The 20,289-nt window shown below is 42.6% G+C and overlaps 1 protein-coding gene across 1 annotated transcript in view; it reads right to left on the bottom strand.

The window, feature by feature from the left end:
- Positions 1-123: 123 nt before the first annotated feature.
- The window catches only part of LOC130108988 (homer protein homolog 3-like), a 79,305-nt gene continuing 59,139 nt past the window's right edge, over positions 124-20,289 (bottom strand). Inside the window, exons 9-11 of the mRNA XM_056275664.1 lie at positions 10,498-10,608; positions 8,017-8,097; positions 124-3,309 (exon numbers count right to left, since the gene is read on the bottom strand). Coding sequence (XP_056131639.1) covers positions 3,124-3,309; positions 8,017-8,097; positions 10,498-10,608 — 378 coding nt within the window. The 3' untranslated portion in view covers positions 124-3,123. The remainder of the gene's footprint in view (positions 3,310-8,016; positions 8,098-10,497; positions 10,609-20,289) is intronic.

The raw sequence follows: 20,289 nt of genomic DNA, 5'->3' as shown, positions 1-20,289 counted from the left end.
TTATCTTGGATCTTTCGTAAGAATGGAAGATTTCATGGTTTATCATGAAGAAAAATAAAATCTTAAGTTTGCATCATTTGGGCATATGGAGTGCAGAAAAACCAGGGATGATCAATTAATTGTTTACCTGCACATTGTCTGTCTTGGGAGAGAGTGCTTGTTGCAGCTAGAAAAGCGCTATAAAAAAAGCAACTTGATTGATTGATTGAACTGAGGTGACATGCAATACTTGTTTTAAAATGTTTCGCTAGGGATGAATTTAAAATAAAAGTCGATTCATATTGTCAATACCAGCAAAAGTACTAAATCCAATTGAAAATCAAAAAATTAGATTATGGATGAAAAGTTTCATGGGATAAGAGGTCAGGGTATTTACCAGAAGCAGATGTATTAACGGAGATCTCAGCGAAAGGTGACTTGTAAAACTGGGTTATCCACAAGTCATAATACCTCTTTTTTTTTTTTTCTTCAGAAAGTGGGTCAAGCACAGCCTTGTCCCTGGCTCCTATTTTCAGGATAAACAATATTGACTTGCACAACTTAATTTTAATGTTAAAAGAATTGCATACAAATATGGAGAACTGTTACATCAAATTACCACCAATTCCCATACAAGCATTTGCTTTGCCACAAATCCAGTCAGATGACAACATTAAGAGCATTGAGACTGTCCAGTCTGCAATACCTGTTCACAGAAGTGACCCAGATGAGTCAGGTTTTCTCGAGATATCCTGAGTCGTACCAAAATTTATGTAAGACACTGAAATGGAATATCTTCATGAGCAATTCAAAACAAATCAGAATTGATAAGAGATGAAGTTCAGCATCACGAAAAATGAGCACGCCTCTTCCAGTTGAGGTGAGTGCAGTGTGGCAAGTGCTGTGTCTTTGGTGTTGCATTCTCTTCTGTAGCCGGCAACAGAGGTATAACATTAACGCTTTACAATGGCCCCATGCCAGTGCTGAAATGCATGGGAAGGTTTTCCAGTACATAAGCACATTATACCCTGCTGGACAATGCTATCTACATTAATAAAAATCTCCCTGGTGCTTGGTACACATCACTAAAAGCAACTACGTTTGATATTTAAAGTCCTCATACCCTTGCATGAACATTTTGTATTACAGAGCCATTCGCCAAGTGTTTGCATCGTCCTTGCCTTGTATAGTATAACTGATGTAAACCTTTTAACAATAACCATGTGAAACTGGTGGAGAGCAGGTGCTGGCCCTGTCACGTTCTCGTGTTTTTTTTGGGGTTTTTTTTTAAGGAAAGTGGTTTTTAATTCATTATTCTTCTGGTTGTGCAGATAAAGCCAACTGCAAAACAATGTTACTTAATAAACAGCACTCTTGTTGAACGGATAAGAATTGGCTTTGGCTGAGGTCTCATCAACTAAAAAGTACCTGTCATTTATCCATTGACAGGTATCTGCACTAAAAACGTTATTGCTTTTTCATGAATGCCTGCACCTTACGAGTACCATGTTATCATATTGTAGTAAATTATCTGTAGGCAATGTGCATTAGAGAGTCACATACAGATCAAAAAAGTAAGCTAAGTTCCCATTTACTAATACTACGGCATTTGTGCTTTTACATCTAGTTATTAGAGGTTGCACGTTGCTTGGTAATGCACATACAGTACTCAGCATTCATTAGCAGACCCAGGAGTCCTGCCGAGTTCATGCAGTGCTGTCATGTTCGAGACTAGGGTTATTATCATTACTATAATGGCAAACACAAGTGTTACTTAATGCTAAACAAGGACACAAAGCAGAATGCGATAACTGTGTTGACGCTAACAGACATAAAACAGTTATATCTTGGCACCTACATCGTCGAGCACAATCCCCAATTCAGTTCAGCTTTTCTATCTGCACACTAATGCGGCTGGTTTGTTTTAAAATTCACCAGCCCCCCGCTTTCCCAGTTCTACCAGGCAACCAGCTTGTTTTCCCTCCCCCAAATACAATGAGACGTATCCTCAAATGATGGTGGATATCTCCCAAAGTGGTCGGTAGAAAAGAAATATGAAGCAGCCAAAAGTTACTTTGGTTTGACTGGTAGTCATGTCCCACCCTGATTACTTTTCTAAAACTGTTGGCGGACACATCAATGAACATGAACGAGCACATGCTGCAAAAGAAAATACCTCATAAACCATGAATACAAAACCATATTGTCCCCAGCGAGCATCTGAAGACGCCATAAGAACAAGCTGTTGCATCTTTAAACCAGTTGTGCTGCTGGGGTCTGCAGGCCAGTCCAAAGGGTCTGCCGCCTATTTGCTGAACATACTGAAGTTCATAAAACTAGACATTTTCTCACTTCCATCGTCCGTCATCCATCCCATCAGCCTCCAGGTGCATCTCAACTTTGTTAAAAGGGGAAACCTGCCAAAATGGACTTCTGGGCTGTTACTGTGAAGAAAGCACTTTTTTTTTGTGACATTTCTGAAGTTTTTTTTTTTCCCCACATCTTTGTGAGTTATCAATTGTGAGATCTGGAATCCAATTCAAATGCTATTTCATCCAATTTCATCACCTGACATGGTTTACAGAAGAAGCTTATGGACAGTCAGTCTCCTGTACCTTCACAATAAATATATTTGTTTTGGAAAGAATGTCAATCTTAACTACAGGTGGAGAAAGATTGCTGTCCATATGTTTCTTTCCGTCATTTCAGGGGATGCAGTTCAGTGTTGTCAAAGGAACTGTATTCGTCTTTCACTCTCTTGTCTATACAACTTTCTACTTTAGTTTTTCTCCAATGTTTGATCATGAAAAATATACCAAGGGAAGGCAGGAACAGCCAATTCCCTCATCAAAATAAACAGCTAGTAACGCAATGCTAATTAAACTGAGATCTAAAACAAAGGGGAAAAAACCCTGTTGTCTTTTTGAAATGTCTGCTTTCTCAGAATAACAACGTAAAACTTAACTTTGATTGATTTTTCTTGAAGAGGATCAATGAAGGCAAACTCCCAACAGGCGGTCACCGTGTTGCTGTGTCCCGGCCTCTGCTGTCAGATCAGATCAGAGGAGGTAAGGCGAGGGAGGTCAAAAGGAGAAAGCCAGCATTGACTGTTGAGGATGTGGCCCCACGGCTGAGGCGGCGCGGCTACTTATCAATGAGTTTGGACAAGGTCTGTCTCAGGTCGTTCAGGTCGTAGATTTTAAGATCCAGAACCTCGATGACCCGTCGCACTTCGCTCTCAGCCTGCTCCCGTTGCTCCTGGCTGGAAGCCAGAGTCTTCTCGGTGTCGTGAACACTCTCCTCCAGCTCGGCGTTCCTCCTCTCCAGCTCCTATAGATGCACACACATGCACGCACACACACACACACACACACACACACACACACACACACACACACACACACACACACACACACACACACACACACACACACACATACACACACACACACACACACACACAGAGTCCTGTATCAATCCCGCGTAACTAGTGAAATAGCACATACCCCACATCAACAATCCTGAAGATAGGCGTTTTTGCTGGATTTACATGGTGATACTGGTTACTGTATTGGTGTTTGACCACTCCAAATCCCAAAGGTTCATCTGAGATGAAACGACTGCAATGCTGTTGTGTCAGCATCTCCCACAAGTAAATGCTGAACCTGAGTTTAAGTGGCTAAACATGGATAAACCTGAGTTTAGTCACAAATGGTGGCACACATGAGTAAAGGTTTATTTGATCTTTGTCTGCCATATCTGCTTGTTATCCACAACCACATAAAACAATGTGTGCCAGGGGCGTCTGGGTAGTGTGGCAATCTATTCCGTTGCCTACCAACACGGGGATCACCAGTTTGAATCCCTGTGTTACCTCTGGCTTGGTCGAGCGTCTCTACAGACACAATGGGCCATGCCTGCGGGTGGGAAGCCGGATGTGGGTATATGTCCTAGTAGCTGCATTAGCACCTCCTCTGGTTGGTCAGGGCGGCTGTTCGGGGGGGAGGGGGAACTGGGGGGAATAGCGTGATCCTCCCATGCGGAAGACCCTCCTGGAGAAACTCCTCACTGTCAGGTGAAAAGAAGCAGCTGGCGACACCACATGTATTGGAGGAGGCATGTGGTAGTCTGCAGCCCTCCCCGGATCGGCAAAGGGGATGGAGCAGCAACCGGGACGGCTTGGAAGAGTGGAGTAATTGGCCAGATACAATTGGGGACTAAAAGGGGGGGAAACCAACGTGTGCTATATCACTTTTCACAGGAAAGTCCTACCAGACATAAACCATAAAAAAACATGACCCATAAAAATATGCAACTACTGCAACTACAGGAGTGTTCATGGGCTGGATATCCATGGATTAGTTATTGATTTCAATACACCAGCAAAACAGAGTATGCAAAAGGGCCGATGTATCCAGGTTGTAGCTTTAACTGCAGCCGTGCTTCGACTGCAGCTGTAAGTGATTTTGCTTGGAAAAAAAAGAATAATCGGGCTTTACTTACTACTTAACAGTCACCTTGCACAAAGAATGGTCCAGATTTTAGCTGGTTAAGAATGTTTTTTTCCTTACTACATTCACATTGACTTAAAGGTACCTAATATAGCTTCTTTATAAACACACTTGGGTTTTGTTTACATTAAGAAATTTCTCACCAAAACACACTGAAGCAGAATAAACATGTTCAACACATTACCTACCTCATTAGTTACTTGCAAAGCCTTAATCTGTAATGTTTTGAAAGCACAATTATTATTTACAACTGGCAATGTTCTTCTTCTGTTCTTTTTATTGTCAGATTGTAATTTTACATTGGCGCATTACTGCCACCAATTGTTGAATTGTGTAACCAATCAAGCATAAAACCTCATTTACATTTTGATTGACAACATCAAGTCTTTGAGGAAAATACACTTTCACTTGGTTGGCTACCAGGCAATTTGTCGTGTGGCTAACACCAAGATGTTGGTACCACTTTAAAATAAGACTACCCTTATAACGGATTTAGAAATGGTTTATAATTTGCATTTAATTAGGTTGTAAACACTATATGAATCATTAATAAACAATTATTAAAACGTTATAACAGTTTTCATACATTGATCCAGGCTCACTATTTGGCAAGATTGAGTTACTGCTGCACTTAGCTACCCTGTTGAATCTCAGATCTTGCTAGTTGTTAGATGAGTAACCAGTGACATCTGAGGCTTAACAGTAAAGATAAACGTGGGCTCACTATTTGGCAAGCAACAGGCCACTGTTGCCCTTTTTATCTAATCTGTTATAACAGCTTATTAATGATTTAGAAAGTGTTCACAACCTAATAAACAAACTAATTATAAACCATTCATAAACCCTTTATAAGTGTAGTCTTATTGTATAGTGGTACCAAGTTGTATTAAGTCAAGGTAATAGTGAACATATACCCTGCTAACACAGCTGCTGTTTACTGTTCAAAGTATGTAAATTGGCCAATTTCGTGTTAATGCTAATAATTTTCATTGCCAAAATGTGTATGTGATGTTATTCTATGTTGGTTTTATAGTGTTCAACAAAATCTAAATACAGAATTTACCAATCCTTTGCAACTTGTATAATTTGATTTTTATTTTTATTTTTGATTTTTTTCCTCCCTTTTTCTCCCTAGTTGTACCTGTTGAATTACCCCACTCTTCCGAGCTGTCCCGGTCGTTGCTCCACCCGTCTGCCGGGAAGGGCTGCAGACTACCACATGCCTCCTCCAATACATGTGGAGTCACCAGCTGCTTCTTTTCACCTGACAGTGAGGGGTTTCACCAGGGGGACCTAGCACGTGGGAGGATCACACTATTCCCCCCAGTCCCCCCCCACCAAACAGGTGCCCCGACCGACCAGAGGAGGCGCTAGTGCAGCGACCAGGACACATACCTACATCTGGCTTCCCACCTGCAGACATGGCCAACTGTGTCTTTAGGGACACCTGACCAAGCCAGAGGTAAAACAGGGATTTGAACTGGCGATCCCCGTGTTGGTAGGCAACGGAGTAGACCGCTATGCTACCTGGACACTACCAATATTGATTTGATTTTGATATACTTTTATTAATCCCCATGGGGAAATTCTTCTCTGCATTTAACCCATCCTAGCTGTGTAGCTAGGAGCAGTGGCCAGCCACTGTGAAGTGCCTGGGGACCAACTCCAGTTCGTCTTGCCATGCCATGTCTTTTTGATGGTGGGGGAAACTGGAGCACGTGGCGAGAACCCACTGCAAACATGGGAAGAACATACAAACTCCACACAGAGGACAACCTGGGATGAGCCCAAGGTTGGACAACCCTGAGGTTCAAACCTAGGACCTTCTTGCTGTGAGACAACATCGCTAACCACTGGGCCTAAGGAAGGAATGTAAGGACTGGAAGATAAATAAAAGCTAGTCATTAACCCATATTTATAAGGCTTTAGAAGATATAACAAAGATGTGTGTCCTGGTGGTGGCAATGTCACCTTGGCAGACATCTCCAGTTTAATTCCCACCGAAACTGTTGTAGTGTAAACACTAGGGATTTTAACAACCAGTCCTTTTTTTTAAATTTTGTGCATCTTACAAATTTTTGACATAAAGTTTGATTTTACTTGCCGTTACACATTATTTGCACTCACACCTACAAGCAGTATTTAGATTTAGATATTTAGACATTTCTTTCCTAGAGAATTCCCTAATTTTCCTGCCCAGGATTTGGTTTTGAGGATGCCTGACACCGAGATCAGGGAACAATGTCTAAGAGTTGTTGAACGTCAGCCAAGACTTCCTCTATCTGCTCCTTCATCCTTTTGTTCTCTTCCTTCTATATTATGGTCAGGTTCTCGTTTCTTTGCTTTTGCAGCAGCAGCTTCGCTCTCGCCAGTCAACATAATTCTCTCAATGTTCTTCTACCCCTTGTTTCCTGGATGCGTATTGATGCGGCTTGATTTCCAAATTGGTAGTTCCTCTTCCTCATGTTTTTTCCACAGATACGTATGTGTAATACATCACCCTGTGGTCTTGGTGTGCATGTTCACCGTCATGCGTGTGCTGGAAGAACATGTTATAAACAAAATGGGGACCCACTGCTTTGCAGCACCACTAGTGACAAAACTAGATTGGTAACCTTTAACTGCATAACGTTTTATATACAGTGTTAATCCAGACATATATGATGGACCTCTCTTTGAGAGAGAGTGTTCATGTTTGTCCACCCTGAACAAACAGAAACATCCCATACAGACAGAAAACAGGATGTAGTGTAATGGCTGTCGAGCATAATAGACATCTCACACAAATGCACTTTGGCAGTTATAATTTAGTAAAGACAGGAGTTCACACCAACAACCTTGCAGCTTATCAGTCTCTCCCATTTTATAGCCAGTTAGTTCCCTTAAATGCCATTGATTTCTCCATATCAAACAGGGCTGTGTGACTGTGGCCGTGAATATATTTGTGCGATTTTGTTATTTAATAAGCAGGCTAATTCTGTGTGCCAACTGCATCTGTGTATAAATTACATTATAAACACACTGAGTAGTCCAGTGTCAATATTCAGTCACAGCTGACTTCAAAAGCTCAAGATGATGGAGAGCTTGACAGAGATGGATGAGATCTGATATACATCACATCTGCTCTGCTGCTGAAAATTACACCAAATCTCTTTTCTCCTTCATCGCTCTGCCATTTAACTGGTACTATTAACATCAGAACCATGATGTGGCCTTACTGAACCTACAAGTGCTATAACATGTTAACAATTCTGTGCTAGGTCCAGAAAGTGATGTAGTATCTGTTCCCTTTGGTCTTGCACTGGAATACTGACCTGGTGTGTTTATGTTTGAGGGAGACAAAAGCCTGGACAATACAGCATGTAGCCCTGCCAGCGGCCTTTTAAAGTGGACCAGGACCTAATATGTTAACCTTACCAATACTTTACTGTCATACCCAGATTGAACCAAACTATAAGAAGACATACTGTAAAACATGCTTTTTTAGTTTGGGTATAGCATGGCTTGAGTCTGCCTCTTAGCTTACCCGTAGTCTCTCCATCGCCACTTCTCTCTCCTTCTCCAGCTCACTGATGTCACACTTCTTGCTCTGTAGGCTCTGAATTTCCTGGAAACAAAAACATCAGCTTATCATGACACCACATCATGGTTCCCCAGTAGCCTTCATCCAGTGTATGTAGAGTCCCCAGAATCCCCCCTTTCTAGATGTAGCTCTCTAAAAGAAGCCGAGTAATTTGGCATATGCTGCGGCAACAGGTTGTTGTCTGTAAGATTTAGCACAGCAGAACCCCAGTGGGGCAGCTGTTCAGAACAGCGTGACCTTGTCTCAGTCCCGTTGTCGGTAGGAGAACTTGTTTAGATTGTGGGACGGCAGGGACCGGGGACAGAGGCAGACTTCTAACAGTGTGGACGAAGAGAGCAGCACTTGCCAAGGACGGGCTATTAGCTGCTTTAAAGGGAGATACTACCTTTTCATATAATTTTATTTATGCAGGAGTATTTCTGAGCATGAATGCATTTCTTTTTCACCCAGCTACACATTTGTACAATTAAACATTCACACCTGGGAGCTTCTCAGTACAACCACAGTCTCCTACTGTTCTACCACTGGGTGTTGTCCGTACAACCTCACACTTTCACTGTTGACCAGCTGCCCAGCGCAACCACAGCCCTTATACTGTTCTTGCTTAAGTGCACCAAAACAATGGTTTCTAAAGAACGGGAGCTTCATTCACTCTTTTTCCTAACTATGCATTGCTGGGCTTTGAACCTGCAGTCTTTCAAACCTGCTTACATGCCACTCCAACCCTTCATTTTGGCCAACACAAAACACTCTTGTATCTTATTGATAAGAGCAGCGCTTGATCAATGATGATCTACAGAAGCTCTCAACCAGGTAAAATCAGTGTTACTGGTTTTCTATTCTGCCAAGTATTATATATATAGTGTGTGTGTGTGTGTGTGTGTGTGTGTGTGTGTGTGTGTGTGTGTGTGTGTGTGTGTGTGTGTTTTGAGCAGCCTGTGGGTACTGGGCCAGTCTGACCTATGTGTGTAAGGTGACTGAGATGAAACACATTTGTTTGGTGAACTATTTCCCTAAATGGATTTAAGTGCCAGAGTGTTGTGCCTGCAAGTGTTTGATTGGTCAAATAAAGCCCACACAGTGCACCTGAATGCTCTGTGTATCCTTCCCCTTAAGCGCTTAAATCTTGTTACAATGTATAAAATCTAGATAATCCAGCCTGTCACTTAGCCAACCAATGATTTTATGTTGCACGCTTTTTTTTAGAAGCATCTTTACTCTAATATTGTGATACCATCGTTTTGTTTGGAGAGTGGGCCCTTGTTTCAAATACTCAGTAATCTTTTAACACTAGAACGACCGGGATTTCACTCCTACCTAAAACGACCATGGGCAGTCAAAATAATGGCCGGTTTTTAAACTCTATATTCTGTCAAGATAAATACCCAATTGAGATATTAACGCATTGTATATGGTAGTATGTCTGTTAGGAAACAAAAGACATCAAAATTAACATTTTAACAACTATAATACTATTTTTTAACAATTTAAACTTCAGAGAGACATGGTCGAACTTGAATAGCAAAATTGAAAAAGTGAAAATATTACCTGAAAAACAAAACAGAAAACACATATTGCTAATCTAACAAACGTAACAAGGCCTATAAAACGTGAAATGTAAAAAAAGAACTGAAAATAAATATTGAAACAGTCCCAAACAACAACTGGAACTTAAAAACTACTAGAACGACCGTGGGCAGTCAAAATGACCGCCACAGTTTTAAACTCTATATTCTGCCAAGATAAATACCCAATTGAGATATTAATGCATTATATATGTTAGTACATCTGTTAAGAAACTAACTGACACCAAAAATTAACATTTTACCATCTTTTACTACTATTTTTCAAACAATCTAAAATGGCCGCTGTCCAACGCCTGTAAATACTGCAACGCCTCAGTGGTGGTCATGATGCGTCTGAAATGGCGTCTGTAACCAGACAGGTTGGAAATAAACAAAAATCATGTTTAGACTATTACTCTGCACTAGAGAATGCTAGTTTTTTTCTAGGACAGAGCAATGAACTTCGCGTAAAAAATGATGCGACCAAAACACGTCATAAATAGTGACGTGACGCACACCATGACGCACAAATTACGAGCTGTCTTTTTGACCGTTCATGGTCATTTTAGGTAGATCTTATCATAACTTTTTTTTTGTGCAATTGGTCTAAAACTCATTTTAATGCAAATATATGCCGTTTTAGAGGAGAATTCAGGGAGTGGCAGGTCTGTATCTTTTTTTTTCACAAAGTTATTAAACTTTGAAAATCCAAAACGGTCATAATGACCACCTTGGTTTAAGGCTTAAGTTAACTGGCCTTTGGTATATCGCTTAGAATGCGAATATATCATTTTGGCATAAGTGTCTTCATATGTACAGTCAGTGGTTGTCCTCCTTCTCTGGGAGCTCTGGGTCTTACTTGGTCTTTGGCTCTGAGCAGGGTCTCCAGCTCCTCCACAGAGTGGCTCAGTTCTTCCCCCTCAGACTCTCTGGCAGCCGGACGCCTACTCTGAGCCTCCAGCTCCGCCACCTGCAACCAACACACACACACACACACACACACACACACACACACACACACACACACACACACACACACACACACACACACACACACACACACACACGTAAATGCAAAAATACAAGGTCATACACATATATACACACCACGCAAACATGCTTCAATATAAAATTACAAGGTTGCACACACATCTATGTGCAAACACACAACTGTACACAATTGTAAACAAAGACAAAGAGGCAAACACAAACACACCCACACCCACAGACAGACTCATTAAATATATTCACAAACATGTAAGCACACTTTGACATACAAGCCCCACTCAATACAAACACATACAGGCAGACAGGCGCACGTGCACGCACACACACGGCACACACATATGCGTATGATATTAGCTACTGAAGGGGATGAGAACTAACAGAGGACCATCAAACACTGAGGCAGATGCAGCCACCGACAAAAAAAGGGCGAGTGAGGTGGTTTCCATGGCCTGATGAGGGCCCATAGAGTCAGTGTTTAAAGCCAGAGACTTTGTATTATAATGATTCACAGACAGGAGCTGCAGATCGGGTCTTTAATTAATGAGGATCCCCACACTCAGACCTCTCAGAAGGATAGAAAACTGTCTCTGAAGCCCAGCGTCAAAGAGTAAGTGTTCAAAACCTCTCACCTCTTTTAATTTGCAGGAGAATTTGTCCTTATTAAAAAAAAAAGGAAGAAAAATTCTGACACCCTTCTGTGAGTTCAGTATGTTAACAGTGAAGCTAACATTGTGAATGACAGCTTGTCCAAACAAGGACAAACTCAGGAATCAGGAACAATTTATTGTCCTTTCAATCATGTACTTGTGTACACAAAAGAAACAAAATTTCGTTTCCCCCAGCCCACAGCAATGCAACACAAAAGATAAAAACACATATCCAAAATTTCCCAAAATGACACCACCAAAAACATACAAAAAACAGGGAGAACAAAGCAAAAATCACAAACAGTTAACAACACAGTCCATTCAGTGCAACCCAGTCCAAACATACTACTGTCCAGAGAACAAACACCAGATAGGATGACTGTCGGAACTGCCAGTCTGCATGGGCTAGCAGTTAGCTTCGCCTGCCCCGCTTCTGTGTCTTGTCAGACCACCCTCAGTGTTTCCTCTTCGGGTGCAGCTTCGGGCAGGGCCGTGGTCCTTGGGCCCACCAGACACAGCAGACCAGGCTCCCTCAGCTGATCCAATGCTAGCTTTCCCTGTCAAACACCTTTGACACACCTCCCTTGCACTTCACATGATGACACAAACGCAGATGCAGACAAAAACACTGCACAGTCAACGCTAGGTGAGGCCGCCGCCAGACTGCCTTGGTGTTTCCTCTTGGGCACAACTCTGAGCAGGGCCGTGGTCCCTGGGCCCACAGGATGCAGCAGCCCAACCTCTCTCAACTGATCCAACGCCAGCTCTCCCAGCCATTTAAAAAAAAATCGACTATCAAAATAAAAACTTTAAACATTGACACAATGACCGGTCCTTGTGCAACCAAAGTGAGAGCTGTGTCCGCATTCGCGGCCCAAAGTCAAACACATTTTCGGTGGGTGTCAGACTCCGCCAAGGTTGTCCCTTGTCTCCGATTCTGTTTGTTATATTCATGGACAGGATCTCAAGGCGCAGCCAAGGTTAGAAGTGTGTCTGTTTTGGGAACCTCAGAATTGCATCTCTGCTCTTTGCAGATGATGTGGTTTTGTTGGCTTCATCAGAACGCGACCTCCAGTGCGCACTGGGGTGGTTTGCAACTGAGTGTGAAATGGCTGGGATAAGAGTCAGCACCTCCAAGTCTGAGGCCATGGTTCTCCACCGGAAAATGGTGGCTTGCTCCCTCCGGGTTGGGGATGAGTTGTTGCCTCAAGTGAAGGAGTGCCAAGTATTTCGTTCACGAGTGAGAGTAGGATGGAGTGGGACATTGACAGGTGGATTGGTGCAGCATCAGCAGTAATGCGGACGTTGTACCGGACTGTTGTGGTGAAGAGGGAGCTGAGCCGGGAGGCAAAGCTCTCAATTTACCAGTCAATCTTCGCTCCAATCCTCACCTATGGTCATAAGCTTTGGGTAGTGACCGAAAGGGTGAGACTGTGGATACAAGTGGCTGAAATTAGTTTCCTCCGTAGGGTGTCTGGGCTCAGCCTTAGAGATAGGGTGAGGAGCTCAGACATCCAGAGGGAGCTTGGAGTAGAGCTGCTGCTCCTTTGTGTTGAAAGGAGCCAGTTGAGGTGGTTGGGGCATCTGATTAGGGATGCCTCCTAGGCGCCTTCCTTTGGAGGTTTACCGGGCACGGCCAACTGGGAGAAGACCCCGGGGTAGACCCAGAATTACTGGAGGGACTACATGTCGAATCTGGCCTGGGACGCCTTGGGATCCCCCAGGAGGAGCTGGAGGGTGTTGCTGGGGAGAGGGACATCTGGAGTGCCCTACTTAGCTTGCTGCCACCACGACCCAGCCCCAGAGAAACAGCTGAAGATGAATGAGTGAATGAATGAACAATGACACAAACAGATGCAGATGAAGACATGGAGAAAGACACTGCATAGTCGGTACTGGGTGAGGCTGCTGCAAATGTGAGTTCGTGCCACCATCTTCCCACTGTTCAACCTCTGAAGTCCTTTAAAGACAAGAGTTACCATTACAACTTTTATCAAGTAAAGTTTCTTTCTGGCTTTGAGTAGACACAATGAGCAAAGTTTTTTTTCCCTCAGTGAAGTCAATGGATAGAGCAACGTACCACCACCAGGCTTGGCTAATGGATTCTGTTCAACACTGGACCATCTATGCAAAAAAAAAAAACAACACCTGTATCTATGGCAATGTAAGGCTCTGCTTTTAACACAAAAACAATCAACAGAAAAAATGTTCCTATGACTTCTGGGGAGTGGCCGTGACCTTTGACCTTTTGGTCATCAGCAATATTGGTGATTTAGGAACTGAAACTCATCCTCATCCTGAGTTACTGTGGACGGAAACCATTGCCAAATGCAGAAATGTGTTCAGAGTGCCTTTTCGTAAATCCCTCAGTACCCAAGGAGCCATGTCATCCACCCCAGCTTTAACAAGCTGCTGCATGGGGGCTGACTAGCATGCTCACAAAGCACACAAACCCATATCATTGCCTCTACATGTCACAGCAACAAGCCCACAGGGAATAACACTGACACCACTGCTCCATCGCTCTGAAACCCGTGTAAAAACATACATCAGCTCCCTGCTGCGGAGCTGAGCTGCCCCATTTACAAGCAGTGCTTTACCATGTCCACTTTTATCCTTAGTCTGACTGAACATGCAGCCCCCCCCCAAAAAAAAACAACAAACAAACAAACAAACGAATGAGGGAGAAGGGAGGAGAGGAGGTGAACAAGACATCAGTGCTGATGTAAACAGAGAAAAGACAACAGATGGTGTGTGTGTGTGTGTGTGTGTGTGTGTGTGTGTGTGTGTGTGTGTGTGTGTGTGTGTGTAAGACACTGGGCTCTTCCCTGTCAGTTTGCATTAGAGTTGTTCATTCCCACGACTTTACACAGAGTGATGACGAATACAATTATTGGTATCTTCCTTGGGGACACACAGCACATGCACGAATGTCATCAGAGAGATCAGAGATCATAAAAGATCTGTAACCCTGAAACGTTTGAACACACATTGATGAGGATGTGAGAATTCAACCTGCGAGGGCTGTATATTTCTGACCACCAGGCCACTCTGCCTCAGTCAATACTCAGCATCTGGTTTGTGCGTGTTCACGCCAGTCCTAAATTGGTGGGGAATTGATCTCAAAAGCAGAGGGGGTGGGGGGTGTCAATGGCATCACCATAAAAACAAACCCAGGCCACATCTCTACTGCTGGGCAAGAGCAAACAAACATGGCAGACACAGAGAGCCTGATGTACGGGTAAACCATTAATTCTGACCCATGGTAGGGCTCTCATTCTACATGTAATGATTTGTTTCTTTCTTCAGAGTGGGACAGAGAAAGGCAGTGAAGAGTGTGCGTGTGTGTGTGTGTGTGTGTGTGTGTGTGTGTGGGGGTCCTTTCAACACACATAAAAAACCCTTCAAAAGTAACAAATAAAAAAACGACCGCCTGTGTCCCTCTTAAACCCTCCAGCCCCCTCAGCCAAACCCTAGAGGCCTGCTCTAGTTTCAGCCACCTGGTTGACTTCGCTGCTGTGATGTTGGTGGTGGTGGGGGGGCTTTGGCCTGGACCCATAGACATGGTTCTGTTAAAGGCACGGCAGGCTGAACTATATTGACCAGCATGCTGCTCTTATTGATTACCGTTTGACTGTGAAGTAGGTGGACTTGTACTGAAATCACTCGCATGACAGAAGGCTCGTTCATCGAAACCACGGTGAGAATTTTGTTTCTCCTGAACGGAGGGTGAAATGTCTGCATTCTGTCCCAGTCATTTGTCAAATGCAAAATCTCCTTACCAAGAGGTGCCAAATGAAATGTGTACCAAAACAGAGTTTGCATCTTTAGGATCTGTCAGAGGACCTTAAATGGTGATATAATAACATGATTTCAGCTTTTCTACTCTTGATAGAGAATAATGAAAAATACAGACTTGTGGGGTGGAGAGTGGGGGGGGGGCATGGCAATGCAACTGTGACACATACGTATAGTTGGATAGACCACCTTGTAATCTTCCAAACTACACCAGGAGCCATGCAACAGGGCCAAACATTTCAACTGAGAGAGCAGCACAACCACTGCTTTTTTTTTTTATTTCCATTGACATGAGCTTAGTGAAGCTATCAGTAATACTTAAAAATACAGGCCATTCCTTACGACCCTGAGAGCAGGATAAGCGGTTCGGATAATAGATGGATAGACGGAAGGCTGATAGATGTAATTGTAATGTAATAGCTGGTAGTTGCTGAGAAACATGACAAAGACAGCATGACATTTGATATTCATCTTATATTCAGTTTTAACACCTATTTACTTCCCCACGACACAAATGATTGAAAACAGTTGTGTTTGGCACAATCTGACTGGTGAATTTACCCCATACACATTTGATGTAGAGAAAATGTAATAAGGAAACAATCTAGACATATAGATAAGCCCCTATTTTAAATTTCAAGTATATTTCATTTATATAGCACTTTTAAAACAAAACTGAGTTTTGCACCAAAGTGCTTCACAAACAGAACAAATAAACAAACAATAAATAAGGAGAATAAAATACAATAGGTGCCAATGGCATCTAATTATCCTGGTACATACGGGCAGTACAGATAAGGTAAAAACAGTTTAGCAGGAGTAAAAAAAAAAAATCATCTGTTAGTCACTACTAGTCATCACAGTTCAATTATGCCTATTTAACTTGTTTATCATGCAGTTATTTCTGTATAAGGAACAGCCTGTAATTTAAAGGCCAATGTTTGAGTTATTTCCAGACCTGATAGGTTTCAGCAGGTAAAAGGCACATAGACATGTCTACAGCCCCAAACACATGATTTAGGCTTAAACTACACTATAATCTGATGGATAAATTCTAGTTGTGATGTAAAACCACAGTGTGGTAATGGTCCTCGGGGAGAGCTGCGGCGGTGTACGCATGTAAAAGATCAGCTGTGTGAGATGGAGTCAGGCCATTCAGAGCCTGGAAGGTCAACAACAAGATCTTGTAATCGCTTCTAGATTTGATGAGGGGCGGTGGTGGTTTTTTAGAGCTGAAGAGATGTGCTGCTAGGACCTTTTGTTGTCTTAAGACCCTAGCAGGTGAGTTTTGACCATATTGAAGCTTGCTGATGAGGGTAGAGAGATATATACAAGAGTATGAGAAAAATCCAATATGGAAAAGACAAGCTTTCATGAGACGGGTACAGTCAGGCTGAGAAAGCAATGGTCTGATATGCACAATGTTTACTATGGTGAAAAAAAATCCAGTTTTAAAATGTGGCTGATAAGGTCTTCAGGTTACAAGGAGGAATCAAAGTATACAGCGAGATTACACACGGCTGAGGAAGGATGGGAAGGAAAACCATCATTTTCAAAGGTGTATTCACACAGATAGAAAAGTTGAAAAGATGGAAAAATTGGTGGCAGTTCAAATTTCAGGTTGTTAGCAGCAGCAGCACTGAGGGAGATGAATGGAGCCAGACGTCAGGAGTAATATCTGGATACTGTCAGCATAGGACTGAAAAACAAGTCCATAGAAATAGGTTGCATTACCCAGTGGTACCATGGCAATGATAAAGTACCTTAGGGATATTTCTTTTTCCATCCAAAAAATAAACTCCAGTATAGGCAAATAACATAATGTCAATATGTTGGCAAGGTGATGAGTAAATAATCAGATTCAGTAGCTTCGATTTCAAAAGGTTGAGCAAATACAGGAGACCTGACTTCATCATCATAACCTAAAGGCTTCACAAATGCTGTTAGTAAAAACCTGCTTTTTTAAAGTAAAGAGCGGCTGTGCGTCTTCCTGATGGGCAGTTTAAGTTAGATATTTCTCCACCTGTATGGCTGCTTTACTGACATGGCACCAAAATATAAACACAGCACAAACAGAAAGTGAAAAAAAAGAATGATGTATTTGGGTCTCAAAACAAATCCATATCTACATCTTCATTTATACAGACCCATACATTTTTGTCAATGGCTAAAAATGATTCTTTATTGCAGGGGTCGGGAACCTTTTTGACTGGGAGAGCCATAAAAGCCAAATATTTCTAAATATATTTCATTGAGAGCCATATAGTATTTTTAACGTATAATAAATTAAATATGTCTTACTTTTAATGCGACTTCTGGTGCTGCATGGTTTTGCTGATGGCCTTGTAGTCTGGTTCATACGTGGTGAGGTTGAGCTTCATGCAGGCGTTGAGGCTTCCATCAGTTAAACGTGAGCGTAGGTTGGTCTTAATGTTCCTCATATGCGAGAAAGACTGTTCACATGCATATGTAGAGCCAAACATGGTCAATACGGCAATACTCACACGCTGCATTGTGTGGTATGTCACAGGAAGCTCGTTCCAAGTTTTAAGAATCAGCTGGTCTTCAGGTTGAAGATTTTTAATTTCTGTCCACTTGTGTTCCCTCGCCAGCTCTGCTCGCTGTCGCGCAAGACTTTCCAACTCTCCATTAAGTGACTTGAACTTACTCATCCACATGTCTGATGCCTTCAGGTCAGCAACTTCCAGCTCAAAGTCTCCGATAGAGACCCCGGGGATGCATGTCAGGTCGATTTTGTCCACTGCACACTCATGTGGATGAGTGATGAACTTGAAAAGACCAGTGCGCGCACGAAATTCTCCAAAACGTGCTTTGAATGACTGCAGGAGATTGAACGTAAAGCCAGCTAGCTGCTGGAGATCCAGATGTTGAGTGGAGTCACTTGCTAAGCATGCATCTCTAAATTGTTGCAGTCTTTCAAAGTGCAGAAGACGACCTGTTTCAATGTCCCTGAGAAAGACTTCCAGCTTGCTTTCAAATGCAAACACTGCTTGTTGAAGGGATGAGATTGTATTTCCAATACCTTGCATTTTCACATTGAGCTGGTTCAGATGGCCAGTTATGTCCACGAGATAGTGAAACTGCAGGAGCCAGTCAGTGTTGTCTAGCTCAGGATGCTTGACGCCTTTCATTTCAAGAAAAGTCCGGATTTCACTCAGGCAAGCTGCAAAACGGCTGAGCACCTTCCCCCTTGACAATCAACGCACGTTGCTGTGTAAAAGCAGACCGGGATAATGATTCCCAACTTCTTCTAACAGAGCTTTAAACTGGCGATCATTTAAAGCTCGGGCAACAATAAAGTTGACCACTCGAATGACCAGAGACATCACCTCGCCAAGCTCCTGGCCACACGTCTGAGCGCAAAGCGCCTCCTGGTGCAGGATGCAATGAAAACTTAGGATGGCTCTCTTTTCATGTTCACGGAGAAGCGCTACAAATCCTTTGTTCTTCCCCAACATACAGGGTGCACCATCAGTACAGACAGAAATAAGTTTATCCATCGGTAGTTTTTTTTCTTTAGCAAACTCCATGAAAGACATGAATAAATCCTCTCCTCTTGTTGTCCCTTTCATTGGCAAAACAGCCAAGCTTTCCTCACGCAGTGTGTCACCTGCAGCATACCTGGCAATGATACTGCACTGAGATAGATGGCTAACGTCTGTTGACTCATCTAACGCGAGAGAAAAGTATGTCCTGGCGTTTATGTCCTTAATTTGTGTTTCCTCGACTTGATTTGCCATCATGATGCTACGATCGTGCACAGTTCTTGCTGACAGGGGCATGTCTTTTATTCGTTTGATTATCTTGTCTTTATTTGGGAAGTCATCAAACAGTTCATTGGCCACATCAAGCATGAATGTTTTGGCATACTCGCCATCTGTGAATGACTTTCCATTCCTTACTATTGCCAAGCCCCCGCAAAGCTAGCGGAATTCCCGTCACCTTGCTTGGTCCACACACGTAGTTGCTGCTGACTCGTCTGCACTCTCCGCTGTAGCTCCTCGCATGCCCTTTTCCTGCTGTCCCCCGCTGGATATTTCGATGCAAATGAAGCATGGTGCGTATCAAAGTGCCGCTTTATATTTGACCGTTTCATCGATGCAATTTTATCATTGCATATTAGACATACCGCAGATCCTGCTCTCTCCACAAATGCAAATTCCTCTGTCCACGCAGCCTGGAATGCACGGTAATCATCGTCTTTTTTTCTTTTCGCCATCTTTTCCGTTACAAGGGTTGAAGCGGATAAACTAGTTGGCTATCTGATAAAATTGATTTCTTCACCTTTACAATGACCCGGACATGCTCGCGAGCCATTGGTTCCCGACCCGACCCACGGGTGACCCGTGACCCGTGAAATTTATCTTCAAAACTAATTTCTGTTTACTTTAAAATGACACAGTATTATTAAGAAATATCACAAGTATTTTAAAATCAGTTCCAAACTGATTTTTTTGAAAAAAAAATAATTTTCAACTCAAAATTGTCTGGGAGCCATATGCCGTCACCGGAAGAGCCATATATGGCTCGCGAGCCATAGGTTCCCGACCGCTGCTTTATTGTATTTCCAAATAATATTGTTATCATGAATGCAGATCATAAGTTCTCACAATTTGGGGAATGTTATCATTATTATTATTATTGTTGTTGTTGTTATAATACAGCAATTTGAAGAAGGAAGTGACTATAGGGCAAGAACAATTTGGATTCATGCCTGCAGGCAAGTACCACAGGTGCAATATTTGTACTCAGGACCTTAGCTGAAAAATACATTGAAGGACAGAAAGAATTTCACTACACATTTGTTGATTTGGAGAAGGCATATGACAGAGTACCAAGAGAGGAGTTGTGGTATTGCGAGAGCAAGGGGAGTAGCAGAAAATTACATCAACATAATTCAGGACATGTACAGGAACTGTAAGACCATAGCTCAATGTGCAGTGGGAACAACAAGCGAGTTTGAGGTAAAGGTAGGACTGCATCAAGGATCGGTGTTGAGCCCTTTCCTGTTTGTGATACTGATGGACAGCGTCACAGAAAATCTTAAGAAAGAGCCACCATGGAGCACGACGTTTGCTGATGACATCGTGTTAGCAAATGAGGACAAGGAAAGGTTGGAGAGAGATCTTGAAGATTGGAGAGAAGTACTAGAGATTAGAGGACTAAAGATCAGCAGA

The sequence above is a fragment of the Lampris incognitus genome, chromosome 3 (genome assembly GCF_029633865.1).
Source record: "Lampris incognitus isolate fLamInc1 chromosome 3, fLamInc1.hap2, whole genome shotgun sequence".
Lineage (NCBI taxonomy): Eukaryota > Metazoa > Chordata > Actinopteri > Lampriformes > Lampridae > Lampris > Lampris incognitus.
Note: the sequence above shows the minus strand (reverse complement) of the source record. Positions and strands in the feature narration are given on the sequence as shown.